The sequence below is a fragment of the Cucumis sativus genome, chromosome 6, assembly GCF_000004075.3.
Source record: "Cucumis sativus cultivar 9930 chromosome 6, Cucumber_9930_V3, whole genome shotgun sequence".
Classification (NCBI taxonomy): domain Eukaryota; kingdom Viridiplantae; phylum Streptophyta; class Magnoliopsida; order Cucurbitales; family Cucurbitaceae; genus Cucumis; species Cucumis sativus.
This window is the reverse complement of record NC_026660.2, coordinates 350,987-371,812: the sequence shown is the minus strand read 5'-3', so window position 1 is coordinate 371,812 and position 20,826 is coordinate 350,987. Positions and strand designations below refer to the sequence as shown.

Sequence of the window (20,826 nt, the reverse complement as noted above, 5' to 3'; positions counted from 1 at the left end):
AGAATCAAGTGAGAGGATTATAATAAATTTAACTCGTTTATGTGTTTGAGTGTGGAGCGGTCGTAAGTTCATATATTTGAGTGTTATATGTTTTCTTATATTCAATTGATTGTGAGATTATTTTTGTTAGGGATGATTTTAAACCAAAAGGTGTAACTAACCTTTATAAATAACAACATCATGAAGAAGCCATAAAGTGACGATTAAAGATCGAAATAGACCTGAAAAAATGGTTAGTAATTTGGAGTCTGGTTTTCAAACTCTTTTTAGCTTCCACACTCTTTCACCTTTTGACTTAGACATTGACGACATGTTTTCTCTTTAACAGGCTATATTCTCAAATTCACTATTGATGTCATGTGCATTTATCTTCGTCCAAAATTTGACATTAACATTTTGTTTCGAAGATATAATTATCTAAATTGAGAAACTTTCCAAAGTTAGCTATGTTAATAAAGAAATAAATAATTCTCAAGAGAACATAGAAAAGCTTTAAAAAAAACTACTAATGATAGAGAGAGGCCTATTTAAGCTCATAAATTAAATGTATTAGATGAATTAATTAATAGAAATAACTTATAAAGGTATACCTCTCCCAAATTGGTCCTTTTTTGTTTCAAAAAGTTAAAGTGACTCATTCAACCATATTTATTAAATGTTTCAATTCAAGAGGGCTTAGTATTGATTATATATTTATATACACATATGCCGTGTTATATATGTGCAATAATTTCTCAATAATTGCTTCTTCAAAATAATTTATATCACATACCCTACAATTATAAGATAATAAATAAATGTGTCAACTTTTAATTATTACCGGTTTTTACCCACGTTTGTATTTTGAGAGATTTCACTCAAAATGTGTTAGTTATGTCCACAAGCAACGAAAGAACAATTTATTATTAGATTACATATCAATAGTACCTCTAAAGTTGGAGAGTTTATATATCACACTTTTTAAAATTGATGATTTATTATTATCATAAAAAAGTACGCTATATAAACTCTAAAATCAAAGTCGTAAATATTGTATGGATGAAGATAGTTTGGAAGACAAACAAGTAAAATTTGAATTATGATTAAGTAAGTAGGGTAAATCGTTGAATCAAATATACAAAAGATATGTAGTAAATGAATGAATCAATGCAATATTAATATTAATAGGTAAAAGTCAAGGTATTCTTCTAAAAGTTAAATTGATTCAATCATTCATATCATGTTTCACCTCAATAAGTTTGGTATTAAATGATATGTCCTTACTTTATTAATGTGTAATGAATTCTCAATAAAGCCTTTTTTAATTTAAGTCAAAAAAAATTTGACATGATGATAAATAAATAAATTATACAAGTAAAGTGTCAAATTGATCTATATCTACATTGTTGGTCTCCCTAGCTTGAAGATGTCTAAATAATTATCGATCATACTTTGTTATGTCTTTAGTCGTCTCCTTTCAAATTAGTATTTTTTTTCTTCACAAATTTGATTATATAATAGGGTTTCTTTAAAACGCATAAATTCTTAATCCATCATAAACTAGATTGACAAATAACTTTTCTACTATACTTATTTACTACTATAATTTTTTGAATCAAGTGTAAAAAGATTAACGAGAAATTGAACGTAATATCGATATTGTATACAAATAGGAAAAGAGTATCATTTGTCCGAACCAACAATATAATAGCTTTTATACAAATTGTAACCATATATATATATAAACAAATTAAAACAACTCTAAAAGGGGAAAAACACCTAACCAATTACTAACACATTAGAAGAAAGATCTTATTCACTTTCATCTTCTATAACTCTAAAAGTTGAAACAGCAATGAAAATGCCAATTCTAAATTGTCTATATATATATATGTCTTTAGCTAATCTTGGTTTCTTATGGACCTATCAGAGAAAAGAACATCTTCAATCCAAGCAACAATGTTGAATGCCAATCCTTCCAACACTCTTGAGTAGCTCTCCAACACTGCCTGTCCAACATCCTACAACATCACAGCAACACATTTCTTTTGTCAAAAAAATTAATCAGAAGTTTATGAACTGATTGGATAGTTTAACCTAAAGGCAACTTACCCTGTTGTATTGAATCTTGCTAGTGTCTAACGTCGTTTGAGATAGTTCTGGGAACCTTTGTTTCAAGGACAAAAGTAAGGTCTCGGCTCTTTCTGCCAAAATAGTGTTTTTGTCACTCTTTTCCGTTTCAGCCATTAGATCCTTTACCAATTCCCATGAGGATTTTGAGTGGCTTAGACATGCTTTCCTTCTCCATGTATACATCGAAGCCTCGATCCGATCGGCAAGTTCGAGCGCATCGTGTTCGGATCCTATGTTCAAGCAATCGAGCAGATGTTCGGGTGAGAATTTGTCTGCACTGTACATGTAGCGGTATATCGTATCGCCTATACTTGCCTTCCCACTCTAAAAAAAGTTGGATGTTCATGAGAAAAAGTTAGAAAATAATAAAACGTACATTGGTTTTTTTTTTTCTTTTGCATTAGTTATACTATGTTTTATAGTTAGAGGACGACAAACCTTTGGAAGAGTATCTATGAATGACTCTGGAATGTCCATTTCAGCAAGTATGGTACTATTGATTGCCATAGCAGCTTTGTGGATTTGATTTGCACATTCACGTTTATTTCGGAGATGTTTTCGTGCATTCTCCGATAAACCACACGAAGGAATGCAGGGAACTGGTAGCCACCATTTCTCCTCTTTTTGCAACGAGAGTCGACGAAATGAACCAGATCTCGATCGATTCGAGTTCGACGACATACTTCCTTTTTCGGCATACCAGAACTCAGTGTCCTGAAAGCTGTCTAAAATGTCCTGAAAACGAAAACCAAGATTGATTTAATCACTCCAAAAGCATTATTTTCAACCTAAAGTAAACAAAATTTCAAACTACTTTTGCTGTCATTTTGGAATAATGTAAAAGCTTTAATTTACCAAGAGCATCATGTCAAGCTTTTGCAATGCTGGAAGGTTTAGACATATATCTGACCTTTGCCTGCTGTTCAACACCTAAAACACACACTCATATATATCATCATTTCATATCTTCTTAAGATTCATTCACAAAATAATAGTAGCAGTAGTAGTAATGAGTACAAAAAACCAAAACTGCTTCGAAATAGTTTCTGTTTACTCTTCGAGTCATTTAGGATACATGCATTTGTTCTCTAAGAATATGTTCAAAAAGTCTTTGAAGTAATCAATGCATTCTACTTTGTACAGAATGGTGCCCCCACCCTAATTGCCTTAAATATTAAAAACATGCTTAGATTTTATAACATACAATTATACTTTATACTTTATTTCAAAATTATAAAGTTCAAAAATGAAAAAGAAAGAGAAAATTAATTCACCTCCAGTGATGTTCCATCCTCCAAAGTTTGAGATAAAGTGAAGAACTCAACAATGTAATCACAAACAGATAACAAACAACTCATCTCTCTCTTCCACATAGCTTTCTTCTCCGGTGGCAATGGCTCTAGTTTCAGATTCTGTCCAAACACCGTCGCTGATCATTCGTCAACACAAACAAATTAAACAGTCAATCATCCATATCCTCACGGATATATAGAAAGATTGTGTTTTCTATAGAAAACAATATATATCATACTACAGATTCGATCAAAGATGTAACAAAAGTAGAATATCTTACGTACCGTAAAGATTAGTAATGGCGTTTGAAATTGTAACAGCAGTACAGACGCCTTTCCCACTTCCTGACATGTCTTCTCCTAGCAAAAGCTTTGCAAACCTCTCCTTCATCATCTCCATTTCTGTGATCACCACAACTAACAATTTTCATATCCAAATTTCAACGATAAACGTTAGAGTATATGTTTAGTTACCTCGACTTTTGAATTTCTACAGTAAAAATGAACGATTCGAATAAACATAATATTAAAAAGTATTAAAACTTATAAAATATTTTGAAATTTACTAAACTTATAATTTAACAAAACGATTAAGAGAAGGAAAAACCACTCACCGGAATCCATGGCGTCTTGATCGTCAGCCTTGTCTCCGACGGCGTGTTTATATTTTCTGGTACACTGTCTTCCCAGAATCGCCGGAGATGGCTCAGTGCAGAAACTACCGTCGTCGGTAGTGGGGTCAGAGAAAGCAGAAGCGTCGGAGCTAGTTCTGCAGTAAGAGAAAGAGTAGCCACTGGCGGGAGACTGACCGGAAGTGTCAGAAATGGTGGAATGATCATTTAGATCCATGGAAGAGGAAGAAGGACGGAAACCCAGATGGAAATTTTCATCAGAGATGGAAAATTTGTCCATTTTGTGGAGGTGTAAAATTAACGGGAGAGATGAGAGGATTTAAATGAAAAGAAAAAAAGGGGAGGGTTTGAAATTTGAAGAAGAGAAGAGTAGAGAAGAGAAGAGAAGAGAAGAGAGGAAGAGATTTTGAATTGGAATTCCCTCCCTTGTTGGTTGCTTTTGTTTATCTTTTTCTTTCCGTTTCTGAAATCTTTTCTCTTTTGAAAGAAAAAGAGAGAGAGAAGATGTTGTTCAACTTTAGGACCACGAAAATGGAAGATGAAGGCAGAGGCGTTGGCCGGGCGACATGGAAGCTGACTTTATTCAATCAAAGAAAAGGCAGATGCAGATGCAGATGCAGATGGCCAAAAACAGAGCATTTTCGCCATGGAAATGAACTTCTTCTCACATTTCTAAATTATTATAATATATATGCATATACACTATCTACTTTCTTTTTATAAAAAAAAAATTGGAAAACATCACTTTATACCTTTCAATTAAAAGCTTAAATTAATTTATATTCGTTGTGCCAATTTCAATCTTTAATTATTTGTTTCATCTAATGTGACTTAACCGATGATGTTAATTGATACAAAATCATTCCAACACGAAGCTTAAATTGATGAAGACAAAATTAAGACTTAAAACTAACCCAATAAACTAAGTTTAAATTTTAAATTAATAAAATTGAAAGTAGTGTATTGTCATTATAAACTTAACTTCCTATGTTTTATTTTATATAGTTTTAGATGGAAAGAGAAAAAGAAAAGGCCAATTTGGGTATGTGTAATGGATTTTTAATTTCTTGTACACAATATCATGATGAGATGCATGTGGGAATTATTTGTAATAAATTCAATATATATTAACCCCATTTGTTCATTCTTTGTATTTTCTTAAATTATTTGCTTCATCACCATTATTATTAATTATTCTAACTCCTTTGTTTTATTTCTTTCTTGTTTTTAATTTTTATATATATTACACCTACTATATCTTCAAACATATTCCACTTTTAAACATAATTAGATCTCTAAATATTTATATCAATTTTATTACCCATATTAAATTCATTCCGACTATTAAATTTAATTCACGTATACTTTGTTTTCTCTCTCTAAATTTCGTAAGAAGTAACGTAAACAAAATAACTTTATTAATGTTTTTTGAGTTGTGAATACAAAAACATAATTACTCAAACTAATCCTCATTCTAATTAATAAGAGAAATTTAATCAATCAATTAGTAATTATAATACCAATAAACCATATAAACTAATTCAAATAATTCAAATAAATTAAACATCTAACCGTAATACTCTATTTAAGCTTACAAATAAATTTATGGATGGAAAAAGTGTTCATAAACTTCAACTTTCAAACATTAGATAAAAATTAAAAAGTTACAAAACCATTTGAATCACACACACATGTACATATACATGTATATATATATATATAAAAAGTTGAGTTGCATGGTGGTGAGGAAGACGTGCAATCCACTTTGCAAAGAGTTTATGAAAAATATAATACTATACTATATGTTATATTATCTACATAAGAATAATAAAGAGTGGCTTATTTGGTACATTATATATATACACAATAAATGGGGTTTGAGTTTGACTAAAATAAGAGGATATAAGTATGACACGTGGTGTGAGCAAATTCAATATATACTTTGATTGCATTTATTCATACCCTAAGCCTAATTATTATTATTATTATTTTACTTTTAGTAGTACGGTATCATTTATTCATACCTTATCTCCTCAATTATGCTTTCTTTCTATTATTCATTTAACTCCCGAAGCCTTGAATTAAATCAAAACAAATTAATGCTACAATCAATTTCCTTATATTCTAATTATTCAATAATCCCACTTCTTTTAACTCTTTATGTTATATTAAATATCCATCTTCAAATGTATATTTTAAATAGCTAACCAATTTATTGTGCTATAAATATTTCTCTTTACTCAATAACTAATAGTATTATACTATATCTACAAATACTTGGAGTCTCCCTTCTACATTTACTATTTACTATGAGTGATATGATATCCTCATTGAGTTAAGAGTTAACATGGGCTCAAAAACCATTCAGCCCAACACTAAATGAAAACAATATTGGGCCACAAAGCCCCATTTCTCAGCCTTCATAGCCTTTGGATCAAATGCCAAATTCATACCTAACTTTCCACATACTTTCTACTCCTATTTTTCCAATCCACCCTTAAAACCCTTCAAACTCTTCAAACTATGAGATAGTTACAAAACTATGGAATAGTTACAAATTTAGCAATTAGATTCAAAATAATTAAGTATATAGTAATATTTTAAAAAATTTACAAATATAATAAAATTTGTCAAATTCTGTCAACGATAGACCATGTTGTAAATATTGATCTGATAGATCATACGAAGTGTATCAACGACACAAGTATATCGGGAATAGTTTTGCTATATTTGCAATTTTTTAAAAATTTTGTTATATCCTTAATTATTATTGTTGAAATAGTTATCCATTCTAATTTCCCTAAAATTATTTATTTTTACAAAATGAAAATGGAGATTACTAATAATTAGTTACGTAACAATATCTTTTTTAAAAAAAGCGTTAATATATTCTTATACTGATCATTCTTATGATTGATCAGTAATAGACCAATATTTGTAATATGATTTATCTATTATAGATAAATTTTGCTATATTTATAATTTTTTAAAAATATTATTATTTAATTATTTTTAAATCTAATTACTATATTTGCAACTATAAAAATATATATATTGATAACCGATCATGCTATGATCTATTTATGCATTTTGTTATAGAAATTATGAATATAAAATACACTATTATATTTTCAAATTCACAATCAAACACAAATTTTGAATTTTAAATAAGAACAAAACGTATTTCCAAATACAATAAAAATGAAGAAATTGTTTTTATTTTATATTAAATTTTTTATTTTTCAAAATAATTTTGGATCACGAACCAAACAAACCTTAGTTTTGCATCAACTAAATTATTAAAAGAATGAATGGAATATATTTGTAAGAGTTTAATTTAAAATCAAATCATTTTGAAAAATAGTTAAAGTAATTGACAATCACTTATAAAAAATAGATTTTAAAATTTAAAATTTATTATTTTAAAAATCTAAAGTTATTATTTTAAATTTTTTAGTATATTTATATTTAAAATGTTAAAAAAATTCAGTCGACTTTATGATAGAAGTTTCTTAAAAGTAATAATTTAGTCGAAAAAATTTTGCCTTATATTTTAACATGGGTAATAAATTAGTTTTCAAGGCAAAAACTATCATTATACATGAAAAATATTTTTCACATATAGTGAAATTTTTATTTTTGTTCATATTGTATAGATAAAATGATTATGGACCAAATGACTTTAATCAAGTAGGCTCAAGTCAAACAAAGCCAAACAGGGAAGCATTAGATATGACTGTGAGTAGATAAAGTGTTAACTCTATTATACACAAAGCTTAAAGAGGCTTGTTTTGGTGGATTGTCCATTTATGGGAATTACCCAAAACAATCCATGGAGAAGGCTAACTATCATGTCTGTCATTCTACTTCTACTCCTGATGATTAGTTCAAAGTTTCAGTTCCCAAAGACACTCAAACAAATTTCCTTTCAACTTTTTCTTAACCACAATCTGAGAATTCAAACCAATTTACTTTTCTTACTTACTCCCTTGTTTTTCACTTTGGAGTTATTTGTATAGAAGCCCTCCAAAAACAATGTCCCAAATAGTTCTCGTCTCAATTTTTGAAATAGAAATTTTTTGCCTTTTTTACTAACATCGTCATCAATCAACATTAACAAAATAGCCTTAATCCTTCTTTTGCCCTCTTCTTCTGATTGATTTTCTTCTCTTCTCCACTTTTTTTTTTCACCTGTACTGCAGAATGGTAGTTGGCTGTGTATTCACGGGAGAGGTTATGGACTCGCCGAAAAGGGATTTGAGAGATCATCTTAGCGTCGGATGTGTGGGACTTTGTCTGAACATAGATTTGTTGGGTGGATTGATTTTTTTCCTCTAGCTAGATTTGTGGTTTTTCATCGAAAAGTGGTGTTGGAGAAAGAGCAAGGGACGTGTGTTTGGGACATATGATGTACGGGTTTTCCTCATAAAGTGGAGAGAGGGAAGACCGACAGAGAGAACTAGAGAATATTAGAGCAATTAAGATCCTAATCCATGTGCAAAATGGTTCGTTTAGAAATGGGAAGATTTCATCTCGTCTTAAGATTATGGTTGGTGGAGATCCATCAGTATGAAGTGAACAAATAGTATTAAGCCTAGTAATTCATTAATCCTCTGGTTGATGGTAAGAACTAACAAGTGTAACTAAGTTGGGTTGGTTGAACCAATATGTCAGTCCAACAAAATAAAAGACCCAAGCCTAACTTCTTAAAGACAAACACAAATTGACCATAACCAACTAAAAAAAAACCAAAATCAATCAAACCAACAATGGCAATAAGAAAGTGAACCAAACAACAATAATCAACCTATTGCAATTGAACTAACGCCACGAGACCAAGTTGAGCTCGAGAAGTTTTAATGACTCAAGGTTCATATTAGAAAAAGGAATTCCATCCTGATTATCTTATTTGCTCCAACAAACTAGCATGGTTCTATAATTAAAGCAAATTGGTCAACTTTTCCATGTCTAGACCGTGTGTGAGATACAACACAACTTAAGACTTAATCTAAAATATGCAATTGTTTATAACAGTGTAAGAAAAGTCAAGACTTAATCTAGTAGGCAATGGCAACTAAAGATGCTTTTCAGATGAGGATACCATTTGACCTCAACATATATAATTTTTTAAAGAACAAACATCAACACACCAGTATTTTCATTTAAAATTACAGCTAAATATTCTTCTAAATGTGAAGCTAGACCAAACTTTATGGGCTGAAATTGAGATATTCAAACAATGATTACATTCAATCTTTTTCTAACCTCTACATGCTTGTTAACAAAGTATTTGGATTGGTCAAACCTCTATCAAATAGTATATCCAAACCCTATAGAACCCAATTAGCACAGAATGACAGATATTATATATATATATATACAAAAGTCTGCAGCAGAAAGTTTCCACCTTACCAGCCTGTCTTGGCTTCATGTAAATGCAAAGAGCTTGGAATTATTTAAGCTTCCTACAATACCTGCTTGCTCCTCATAACAAACAAAAACTTATAATATTTCTAAGCATGTCAAGTCAAACCCTTTCACTAATTACAATTCTGAATCAGCTACCCACTTTTCAAATCACTGTATTATTGTTTTAATTGTTTTCATGGTTGCTTTTCCAAGTAACAGAAATCAACCCACTAATGATTGAAACTAAAGACAATAAAGTAGAAGTTTTGACTATATGCATCTTTTTTTTTTTAGTTAAACAATTATAAGGTAGGGTAGGGTAGGCGAATGGAATCATTCACGTTTGAAATGACAATTGATGTCTTATCTTCTAAACTATTCTCAATTGATGTCTTATCTACTAAACTATACTCAGATTGGTATTTGCATCTTTCGTTTTAAGGAATATAATTATCCACCTATGAAGTATAGGCTAGCTAGCTATAGACAAACATGTGTGTATCTAAGGCCTCAGTGGAACTCCCCATTTTAGACATTTCTCAGCCTTTGTCTCCGTCTTCCCTTTCTTCACTAGCTGATGCTTGCAAAAAATGGGGGTTTTTCCACATAAAAAACCATGGGATCTCCAAAGAAATCTACAACAAACTCCATTCCTTCTCCAATGAAATTTTCAACCTCCCTTCAGAAACCAAGCTCAAAATTGGCCCCCTCTCTTCCGTAAACACTTACACTCCCCATTTCATAGCCTCCCCATTCTTTGAAACCCTCAGAGTCTCTGGTCCAAACTTCTTAGCCTCTGCTCAGAATTCAGCAGAGTTCCTCTTTAACCAAAAGAGCTCTCACCAGTTCAGGTACACACAATTCACATCACAGCACATCCACATCCACATCCACTTCAGAATCACTATCTCTGTAATCTAAGATCATTACTTCGTTTATCCTAACAATCTACTTTCATGTGGTTAAAGTGAGATATTGCAAGAATATGGAGATAAAATGACAGAGCTATCAAGGAAAATTATCAAGAACATACTGATGAGCTTTGGTGAAGGTTTTGAGAAGAAATACCATGAACCCCATTTCAAGAATTGCCATGGATATCTGAGAATAAACAACTACACACCTCCAGAAACGTTAGAAGACGATGAAGAAGTAGAAGGACTTGGAATGCATACAGATATGAGCTGCGTGACCATTGTGTACCAAGATCAAACAGGTGGTCTGCAAGTGAAATCAAGCGAAGGGAAATGGGTGGACATAAACCCATGTGAAGAATCAGAAGCACTGGTGGTGAATATTGGGGACTTGCTTCAAGCTTGGAGCAACGACAGGGTGAGGTCGTCGGAGCACAGAGTGGTTTTGAGGCGGCCGGCGATCAACCGATTCTCGATTGCTTTCTTTTGGGGTTTTGAGGACGAGAAGGTGGTGTCAGCGCCGGAGGACTTGGTGGAAGAGGGCGGTGAGAGGATGTATAAGCCATTTGTGTGCTCGGATTATTTGAAGTTCAGGGAGAATGATGAAAGAGGGAAATTTGAAAAGGTTGGTTTCACCGTCACAAACTTTGCTGGGAAAAAGGATTAATACGTTAATTAATTATGTTTTTTTTTTGTATAACTACTTTTGCAAATTTCATTTTCCAATTTAAGGAATTCTTATAAATAAAAAAAATGAAGCAATTAAATTTATATAGCAAAAAACTTTTTAAATCAACCAGAGAATTTTGAAATAGGTTTAATATTTTGCTTAATTTAATTATAATGACTTTGTGAAAGATTAATTAATGTTTATCAAACTTTATTTTTATTTATTTATCATCTGTTTTAAGCGAAATAAAATTATTATTCATACGTACATTTTAAATCAAATTTTTATTTAATATTCTTTTAAATTAATTGACTCTCTAAATTTAGTCTTACTTTTCAATTTTATTTTTATTTTTGGTGGAAAGATATTGATAGTGTTTATTTATTTATTTCATTAAGAGAATAAAAAGAGTTTTTCTCCTTCTAATGTTTTAATTCGAGTGAATGATCGAACTACCAAACTTTTAAAATAATAAATAAATGTATTTTTTTCTATTGAATGTTTTTTTATTGTTAGTTATTTTTAGGTTTAAAATGTTCTAAAAAATAAATATAACGTATATTTAAAATAATTTGTTATATATACTACAAAGAATATCACAAGCTTAAATTTCTTTAAGAAAAAAAAAAAAAACTAAGGGAGGAAAGAATTAAACTATCAAAAAATTTATTTTTTAAAAAAATACTATAAAATAGATAATATTTTAGTCCAAAATTTGAAATTATCATTTCTAAAAACAAAAGGTTGTTTTTTTTTATCAAATTAGTTAAATAATAACAAAAATAATTGTTCTTGAACATGTTTATAAATTTTTTTAGTAAATATAATTCTAAACTGTATAAATAAAGTGTTAATAACAACCAAAATTGCAAAAGTATATAATTCCAACAATTTCTCCTCATGATACTAAAAAAGAAAGAACCCACAATTATTTTCAAGATTTATTGAAATTAAAATACAAAAGTTAAACTAAACTTGGTCATTTGTGTGAAATGAAAATAATGAAAATGAATTGTTATGATAGAACAAATATTTGTGTGGGAGAAATAGATATGATTTTGTAAGACATAAAAGTGGATTTGATTTCATTTCTTTCAATCACTTCCTTGTAAACCTTATAAAACCCTAGCAATAGCATACTTCCCCCTTTGTTCATGTACATTCATTTGTCATAATTAGATATTTTAAAGTCAAATCAATCATCAATCTACTTTCACAACTTTCCTAAACTATATAATATATATATATATATATATATATATATATATATATATATATATATATATATATATTTACAAATTAATATGAGTAGGTCAGCACGAACATAACTCAACTAACATATCATTTCACTCGTTGTTATCTTAAAAAATAAATATTGAAGTCAAACATTACACTAACTCAGTATAATTGAATGAGAAAGTACACATGCAAACACTAGACAACTTTTTTATTATTGTTAATTTTTCTTTTTCAATTTTTATAGATTAAAAAAATATATTTGCATCAATCTAACCTTTTAAAATAAAATTTGTAATTTACTCTAAAATAAATCTTAATCAAAAGTTTCAAAAAAAAAAAACAATTATAGATGCACTCACGCAAATACATATATAGATGAAAGATTTAGACCAAAACATTAATTTAATAAGAAATTTCATAAATGTCATAATTTAAAAATTATTTTTTTAAATAGGAAATATACAATTATAACCTTTCATTAACTATTAATTATATAATACGAATATTAGTGAGATATTATATTCATAAGATTATTTAAAATGATTTGAATTTAATATGAATTTCATACCATCCTTAAATTTATTTGATTAATTAATATGATAATAAATTTTAAGTATCTTTTAAATTAATTATAAATTAAAATATCTTATAATTTTTATAATTTTTTTCTAATTTGTAGTAAACTATTTATATATTCTTTCCAAAATTATATGTTTACCTAATTCTTCTTCATCTTCCACAGTCACAATATACCTATTCTTCATCGTTACCGACAACCATTTTTACTTATTATTCTCCATCATTTGAAGCTTTTAGATATTCAATCATAAAATTCGAACTTCTTATTACATTGTTTTCTCAATTTGTATTCAAATTTCTCATAACCGTAAGCTGCAAAATCTTAACAAGTTGTCGGCATATACAATTCTCCATCACTTGAAGCTACGATAAAGTCCACAGTAAGTCATTTGTTCTTTTATCCATTTAAAATTAAATAGTTAAACAGCAAAACTACCTGATTAGTTCATTCTGAGTATATCATCTGCATATATATCGTATATATTAACAATATACCCCTCATTTTAATGTTATTCTAATATGATTTTATAAATATATACCACATATTATTTATGATTATACTAGTTTTATAATATTATCGCATTATATAATAGTTTGTATACGTGATTTATTATATATATACCACATCTTATTTACATTTATATTAGTTTTATATATTACCCGTGAGATATAATATTTTTAGTTGATGTTATATCTAATGTTTTTCTCAACATTACATATACTATAAAACAACTAATGTTTTAATGACATATATTATATATATTCATCATAACTATTTATCATTTATGTTTATGTAGCCATAAACAGCTTTAATGCATAATCAATATTATTTCAAACATAACGTATTAGTTACCACATAAGATATGAATATTTAAATAAAAACATAAACAAATGGATGTAAAAACCTTTCAGTAATAAAATATACATTGAATTTATATATGTTATTTAGTATATATACCTCATATTATATACAATAATACCTTATACATAATTTTTGTTTAAAATTTTTGTTTGTTGAATAAATATTACTAAAACAGTAGTAAACGACATGATCATACATACATATTTTTCCTTTATAAATGTATTTGATTAAATTATACTTTAATATATATGCAATCTATAATAGTTATGTTCTATGTTTTAGTATATATATACCTCATATTATATATAATAATGTTGTATACTGACGTATAGTTCTATTATTTTTTTGATAGGTTGACCGTTCTTTTTCAACATTGAATTCTTAATAAACTCTAGAATGTATCACATTCAAAACTAAATTTTCGTTTGTTTGCCTATTTAATCGAATATTTAAAATATACTTAATATACCAAATGTTTCATTTGTTTTGAATATATATAATATTAAGCACAAAATTTCCAGCTAGATTATGTCGGATAAGTTTTGTATTTTTCGGCCATCAAAAGTTTTCTTCTTTACCTCCGAAATCTCAATAAACCCTAAAATGTATGACATTCAAAACTACATTTTCATTTGATTGGCTATTTAATTGAATATATAAAATATACCTAATATACCTAATCTTTCATATGTGTTGAATATATACAATACTAACCTCAAAGTTTTTAACTAGATTATGTTCGAGAAGTTTTGTCGGTCGTCGACTGTCTTCTTCTTCCCCTCCGAACTCTCTAAAATTTCGAAGTAAAAATCGTAATCAACGTTGGAAGGAGTAGACAACCATTTTCGTGGAAGGAAAGCATGAAAAGTTTTCAACTTATTTCCAAAACTGTACCTCATTATTTTTTCCATTTAGATATTTGTTATAAATTAATTAAATAATAGAAATTTGTATTAAATTATTTTGAGTCCACTTATTTTCAAAACGGTATCCCACCATTTTTTTTATTTAGGTATTTGTTATAAATCAATTAAATTAAATAATAGGTTATAAATCAATTAAATTAAATAATAGAAATTGGTATTAAATTAGTTTGGGCCACAATTCTTTCCAAAACTATATCCCACGATATTTTCCATTTAGATATTTGTTATAAATCAATTAAATAATAGAAATTGGTATTAAAGTAATTTAAGCCTACATTTATGTAATATATTAGTCTATTTAGAACTTTTATGAAATTTATTAGTAATTTGGATCTTTCATGTAATATCATATAGCAATCTAGGCTATATGAGTTAAAGACCCTATATAGATCATAGATTTGAATCGTCTTTTTTTCATACGAAAAGTTTGCTTTTACCAATCATTTGTTCAAATAGAGAAAAGAAGAAATTAAAGTAAATTAAATTTTGGTGCTAGAACTAGGAGGTCTTGGGTTTAATTTCCACCCGTGTTTGTACTAAAAAATATTTTTAGAAAAATAAATTAAGTTAATTATATTTTGTAAAGTTTTGGTTGTAAAGAAGAAAAAAAAAAAAGGTGTAGAATAGAATATAATATAAGGTAGGAGTTAGGAGTAAAATCTAATGGAAATTTAGGTTAGATTATGTGTTTGTTGTAGTGGTTTGAAATTGGGAGCCACGTTGAGCAAATCCAATAAACCAATTTTCAAATAATAAAGTTAGAAAGCAATGGAGTCATTTAGTCAACAAACTAATGAATTCTTATACAATTAATTAATGCCCACTAATCAAAACTTTAATCATTTCTTCCTTCTCTTTCCAATCAAATATAATCATCCAATCTACTTTATAATTTATTGCCTTCAATCATTCCTTTAATTTAATGTAATATAATCAAACCCTTTCTTTTTACTCCCCAAAATTAGTCTTCTCCTTCTTGTGTTTTTTGTACTTTAAAAACATTCAAGAAAGAAGCATATTTGTGGCCATGGTCTCAGTTGTTTTCCCCTTACATAACAGCTAGTTGTTTAGGTGAAGTAGTAAAGATGTAGAAACAAATTTAGCAGCACACACAACATGATTGAAACAGGGTAACTTGATTGTGGGTAGCAATCAGCAACAGTAAATTATCAAATATTTATGACTAAAAAGGCTAACAAGTCAGTCTTTATCAGTTGATTTTGAGCTTTGCCTAATCTGTAAGCTCCTAGGGGAGGATGTTAGAACTAGAATGTCAGATTATTTTTCTTCTCCTAATTGCCATTTCTCTCTACTCATTTGTACTCTTACTGACTTGCAGAAAATGTCTCACTACATATTTTAAGCTGTTTTCTCATATCTCAGCTCTTGTTGACAACTTTCAAAAGTGCTAGTTTGATCATCCCAACTGATGCAGCCGCCATCCCTCGAAACTGAAACGAAATTCAACAGCGTAAATTATTGAGTCTTGGTGTAAAGATAGAAATGTGCTCCTACCCCTACTCCTAATCAGTCTTCATACTAAATGACAATCAGTTCTATAACTAAGATATGAAGACAAACATATCAGCAGTTCCTGTATGGAGTTGACAGGAAGTCATTTCGAAATTTCAATAAAGTAGCTCACTCGGATAATATTTGTGGAATGTATAGCCTGGGCACCAAGAACATCCTAGATAGAAGGAAAAACATGTATTTTACCAGAGGATAGAGTAATATAAGCTCTACTCGTGCATACTTAAGGTCGAACATGACATTTCTCCATGGTTCGCTAGTAGGGATGTTAGTGGTTCACTTCAAGTCAGTTTTTCAGTTTTCTCGGCTTCAGTGTGCACTCCTAATTGCTATTAAATCATTAAATGGTTATTGGAGAACTGCTTTTTTCACTTTTTTCCTATTGTGCGCGCGTGTATAAATCAATTGGGATAAGAAATCTATGAAAAACAAATGTCAGAAACTCAGCTACAAACCTTAGATTTGAGGGTCAAGGAGAAAAGACCATTGTGATCAGAAGATTGAACCGAGTAGGCATCCAGTTGCAAATCGTTCAAAGCATCCATGACATCGACCAATATATATTCTCGATATGGACAGTGCATGTCAACGAGAACTTCATGCTCTTCCATGCTGACTTTCACATCTAGCTTACGTCCAACTTTGGGAAAATCATTCTTCAGCTTCAGGTCAGTTTCATCCATTTCACAGGCTTTTCTCTTGTTCGTTGAAGGTTTTAAGCTGCCTTCAATCTTCTCATAGTCATAGTTATCTGAAGTCTGCTCCACCATGTCAAGATATTTCCTTCTGAATCTTTCTTCATAATATAACGAATCCATGCAAGTTTCTAACTCCTGTACTCTTGCTTCAAGCATCTTCAGATATTTGATTGTATCGTTGAGTATCGATACTTTGTTGATCTGCTTAAAAGAATTAAAATTTCAGATAGAAGAAAATACGATTCAAGCCAATATCAAAACAATGTATATGCTTAGGAACTTGCAAATTCCATTTCAAATTCAAACAAATTTTACAGAAAATAGCTGGAAGTACCTCATTAAGTGAAGGTAACATCGACTTAAGGGCCATAAATTTTTCATTTTCTTTTAATTTGTCAAGTGTGGCATTTTTCGTGCAGGAGTCGTTGTTACCCTGTTTCAAGATCGATTGTTCCTCATCCTTGAGGCCTTTTAGAGAACCAGCTGACAATAATGGAACTGCAAACAAAATCTTCTTTAACATTCTTTGTTGCATGGGGGGCGTATGTGTCTCAGCCACTACTTTCTTCCATGGTATGAAATTAGACCTGTTTGAGAAATTATGGAGAAGGGGACTTCCAACCAATTGAGTTGAACTTCCCAAAATGGTGAAGATAGTTCTCTTGTAGTGCATGTCTTCGTCAGAACTGGGATCTAAGGAACCTGATTGAGTGTGATTCGGGTTTTGATGTTCTTTCAAAGGTAAATTGTTGGCATCTTTCAATCTTGGAGAAGATGAGACTTTCTCCTGATTTGCCAAAGCTTCGGAAATACAGTCACTAGGATTCATGGAATCTTGAAAACCGTAACTGAAGTCATCATCTAGAAACTGCAAACTCTGGAAACGAGAGGCCCCTCCCTCGGCACCTTCAAGTCTTAAAGTATCTTCCATTGGGTGATATTGTTCACAACCATTTGAAAAATCATCTAGAGAATCAATGCCAAACTCATTGTTTTTCCTTTGAATCCCATTTACTGACTTCCCGTCAAATTTCACGGCTGTTGAGCAGTAGAGATTCTCCATTGCCAAAACTTCAACAATCTCATTGTCAGATTTGGCAGTCATTGGTTCTTTACCATTATCATCTTTATAAGCAGCGGAAGAAGGTTTCTTAGAGCATATTGGCTTTGAGAACTTCAGTAAAAAATCTTTGACGTGTTGAAGAAGACTAGGATCCTCCGAAACCTTGAAAAGACAACATGAAACAGGAAACACGGTCCGCAAATATCTAAGGCCAATTTGTAACTAAAAAAATTGTGTAATGTGTGTTTCTTTATGAATATTACCTGCTCAGTTACACCTAGTTCTATAACACCGCCAAGGTAAGGAAAGCAAACCACAGTCTACAATACAAAAACAATTTAAAGATCAGGTCTTTCAGCCTTGAAAATAGAATTGTAAAAGCAGTCCATTCTAAGTACTGTATATGATTCATGTAGCCAATAACTGAACTCAGTTTCTCATAATAGTATCTTAAATACTGCCATTTTCTTCTTCATCATACTGTGAAGAAGAAAACAAGGTTCTTAAACGAAGAGCATTTGTTTGACTTGTTTGATAAGGCCAGAGAAACACTATTGGTACACTGTACAATCACATCTACCAAAAAGAATTATTTCATCAGTATGAGGTAAACAACATTTTTTGGTTTTATCACGAGAGGTTTCTTTTCAGGTGAACCGTTAAAAGACTTTTGGTTTTCTTTATCATCATAGTTAGCACTAGATGATGTTTTACAAGGATAATAATACCTGAATTGATGCACTCTGTATGTAGTTGATCAACGACGTCCAAAGTAATGAAAAAGAAAAGGAAGAAAAAGTCAAATTTTCTCACTGATAAGACCTTAAGGAACTTGAAATAGGCATCAAACTATTCAAAATCAAATGATTGATCTTTTCCGACCAATAGAAGGCCAACCTTTGCAAGCAAGGAACGGGAGAATACAGTACTCTCTGCATATTGAGCATTGCATAACCAGATAGTTCGATCATCAGCTAACGCTCTTCCAGGCAACCTAAGCATGATGGATGGTTAGTGCTCATAATCTCACAAGTTAAACAGCAAAAATGAAGGGTTAAATATTAGTATGGATCAGAGGGAATACCCTTGGCCTTGATTGAAGAAAAAGGACATGCAAACCAAGTAATACCATTCTGCATCAGATAGATCTTCAGGAGACAAAGAGGCAGGAGGCTTCTTTGTTCGTTGTTCACTTTCACCTTCTAAGAGAGATCTGTAGAGCTCTCTCAACTGTTCACTTCTGTGTAAGCCCATATTATCGACGTGGACATCCTCAGCTTGAACTGTTTTCCTCGTCTTGATGTCTCCATTGTAGTAGCCATCACACCATTCCAGCACCCTAAAGTACAAAACCAAATCTTTTCTTTACAGTACAACAACTACATTATCATCACCGATCAAAACAACCGAAACAGAGAGCAAGCAGCACAGAGAGACAAACTGTGAAGTTGCAAGCAATTACATTATCATCCCTCACCCCTTCCTAGGTCGAAGAGAGATATTTCAACACTTCTCTTTCCGTAATTAAGGTATCAAGGGTCCCAACCCTTGCATTATGATCACGGCTCGCCTCTAACCCCACTAACCTCCCAGAGGCTTCGCCATCTGGGCCGATTTTAAGTTCTCCGCTATAAGTTTTCAAAAAAAGAAAAAGGAGCTGGAAATCCAGATTTTGGGGGATTCCTTTAAACAACCAAGCTCAATTGCCAGGGTAGCTGGGAATGTACATGTTATTTTAGATAAAACTCGGATTTTGAGCTCCTCAAAAGTATTCAGATGCTCAGTAAAGCTATGAACTGGAAGTTCAGGAAAGTTGAGGTTAAAAGAAAGAGAGGACTTAAATAAGATCATAGTGAGCCTCGTTTACGATCAACAACCAGCTTCATTTTCTTAGATTGTTGCCAAAGACAAACCCCACAAATTTAAGCAATCAAAATCACAGTACCAAATTGGAAGTTCAACACCCATCTGATGAATTTAGCTGCAAATACAAATCCCCATCTCAACAAAAACAAAAGTTACACAAGAAAAAAAGAAACCCAGATAGATATAGAACCCAAGAATGAAGTACAATGGCACCAAGACCTGATCAAAAAAGAAAAATCCATACCCATGTTGCCTAGACGACGGTGACCAGAAAATCGCATAGCTCCACTGGATGCTCTTGACAGCAACAGCAAGCTGCTTTCTGAGAAACCCAGGTTCGCTGTCACAGTTTTCAAGTCCATTAGCCATGTTTTTGTTTCCAGAAAAACAAAGAGATGAAGAAAAGATAATGAAAATCGAAAACCCACCAAGCCATTAGCCATAAGGGGCTTAAGATTTGGTTCAAACGCCACGGAATGGCAAAACCCAAAAGCCCTTTAAGGCTTTAGCCGTGCGACACAGAGCAGCAGCAGCTTTCTGAACAGAAAAGTAATATACTGGAAAAAGTGGAAACCATCTTCTCAGCTGCAAGCCCTTTTTCAATTTTGGTTCTTAAAAGTTAAGAGTTAATCGATTAGTTTATGATTACTTTATGAGAAATCTGATGGTGGGGCTGACAAATACTAATTTGAGGTTCACCTTTTTGACTCACACTTTTAGAGAAGAAGAACTTCAGAAATGAAATCAATTAGAAAATAGAAAATTTTCATAATTTAAGCTTGTTTCACTTCATAAACGAATCATTCTGAAATCAAGGTATTGTCAAATATCATAAATTCTTTGCTAAAATGCCACCCAACCTACCTTCAAGGTTTTGAGCTGAGTTAAGTGGTTTTCATCTGATTTGGTGAAAGATGGAATTATAAGTTAGAATTTAGATTTGTAAGGTTGTTTTGATTGTCAGAGTTCTTTTTTCCTAAAAATAATATATACACAATATTTATTTACCTTATTGTATACAAATAGCAAAA

General features: G+C 30.7%; 3 protein-coding genes across 4 annotated transcripts; 1 reads left to right on the top strand and 2 right to left on the bottom strand.

Annotated features, from left to right (window-relative positions):
• Positions 1-1,620: 1,620 nt before the first annotated feature.
• On the bottom strand, positions 1,621-4,725 carry LOC101202990 (rop guanine nucleotide exchange factor 3). The gene is made up of 7 exons (XM_004138542.3): positions 4,019-4,725; positions 3,690-3,806; positions 3,387-3,541; positions 2,968-3,042; positions 2,551-2,847; positions 2,092-2,436; positions 1,621-2,000 (listed from the first exon to the last, which is right to left on the bottom strand). The coding sequence occupies exons 1-7, from the start codon at positions 4,314-4,316 to the stop codon at positions 1,881-1,883; spliced, it is 1,407 nt and encodes a 468-aa protein (XP_004138590.1). The 5' UTR covers positions 4,317-4,725; the 3' UTR covers positions 1,621-1,880.
• A 5,135-nt stretch (positions 4,726-9,860) lies between these two features.
• LOC101222703 (gibberellin 20-oxidase-like protein) lies at positions 9,861-11,056 on the top strand. The gene is made up of 2 exons (XM_004138455.3): positions 9,861-10,296; positions 10,414-11,056. The coding sequence occupies exons 1-2, from the start codon at positions 9,938-9,940 to the stop codon at positions 11,024-11,026; spliced, it is 972 nt and encodes a 323-aa protein (XP_004138503.2). The 5' UTR covers positions 9,861-9,937; the 3' UTR covers positions 11,027-11,056.
• Positions 11,057-15,752: 4,696 nt separating this feature from the next.
• Positions 15,753-20,425, bottom strand: GL3 (transcription factor EGL1). Of its 2 annotated transcripts, XM_011658037.2 has the most exons (9): positions 20,224-20,425; positions 20,040-20,135; positions 19,014-19,268; positions 18,827-18,923; positions 18,658-18,672; positions 18,193-18,249; positions 17,201-18,091; positions 16,624-17,067; positions 15,753-16,086 (listed from the first exon to the last, which is right to left on the bottom strand). In XM_011658037.2, exons 1-9 carry the CDS (start codon positions 20,229-20,231, stop codon positions 16,015-16,017), a joined length of 1,935 nt encoding a protein of 644 aa, XP_011656339.1. In that variant the 5' UTR covers positions 20,232-20,425; the 3' UTR covers positions 15,753-16,014.
• Between the last annotated feature and the right edge of the window lie 401 nt (positions 20,426-20,826).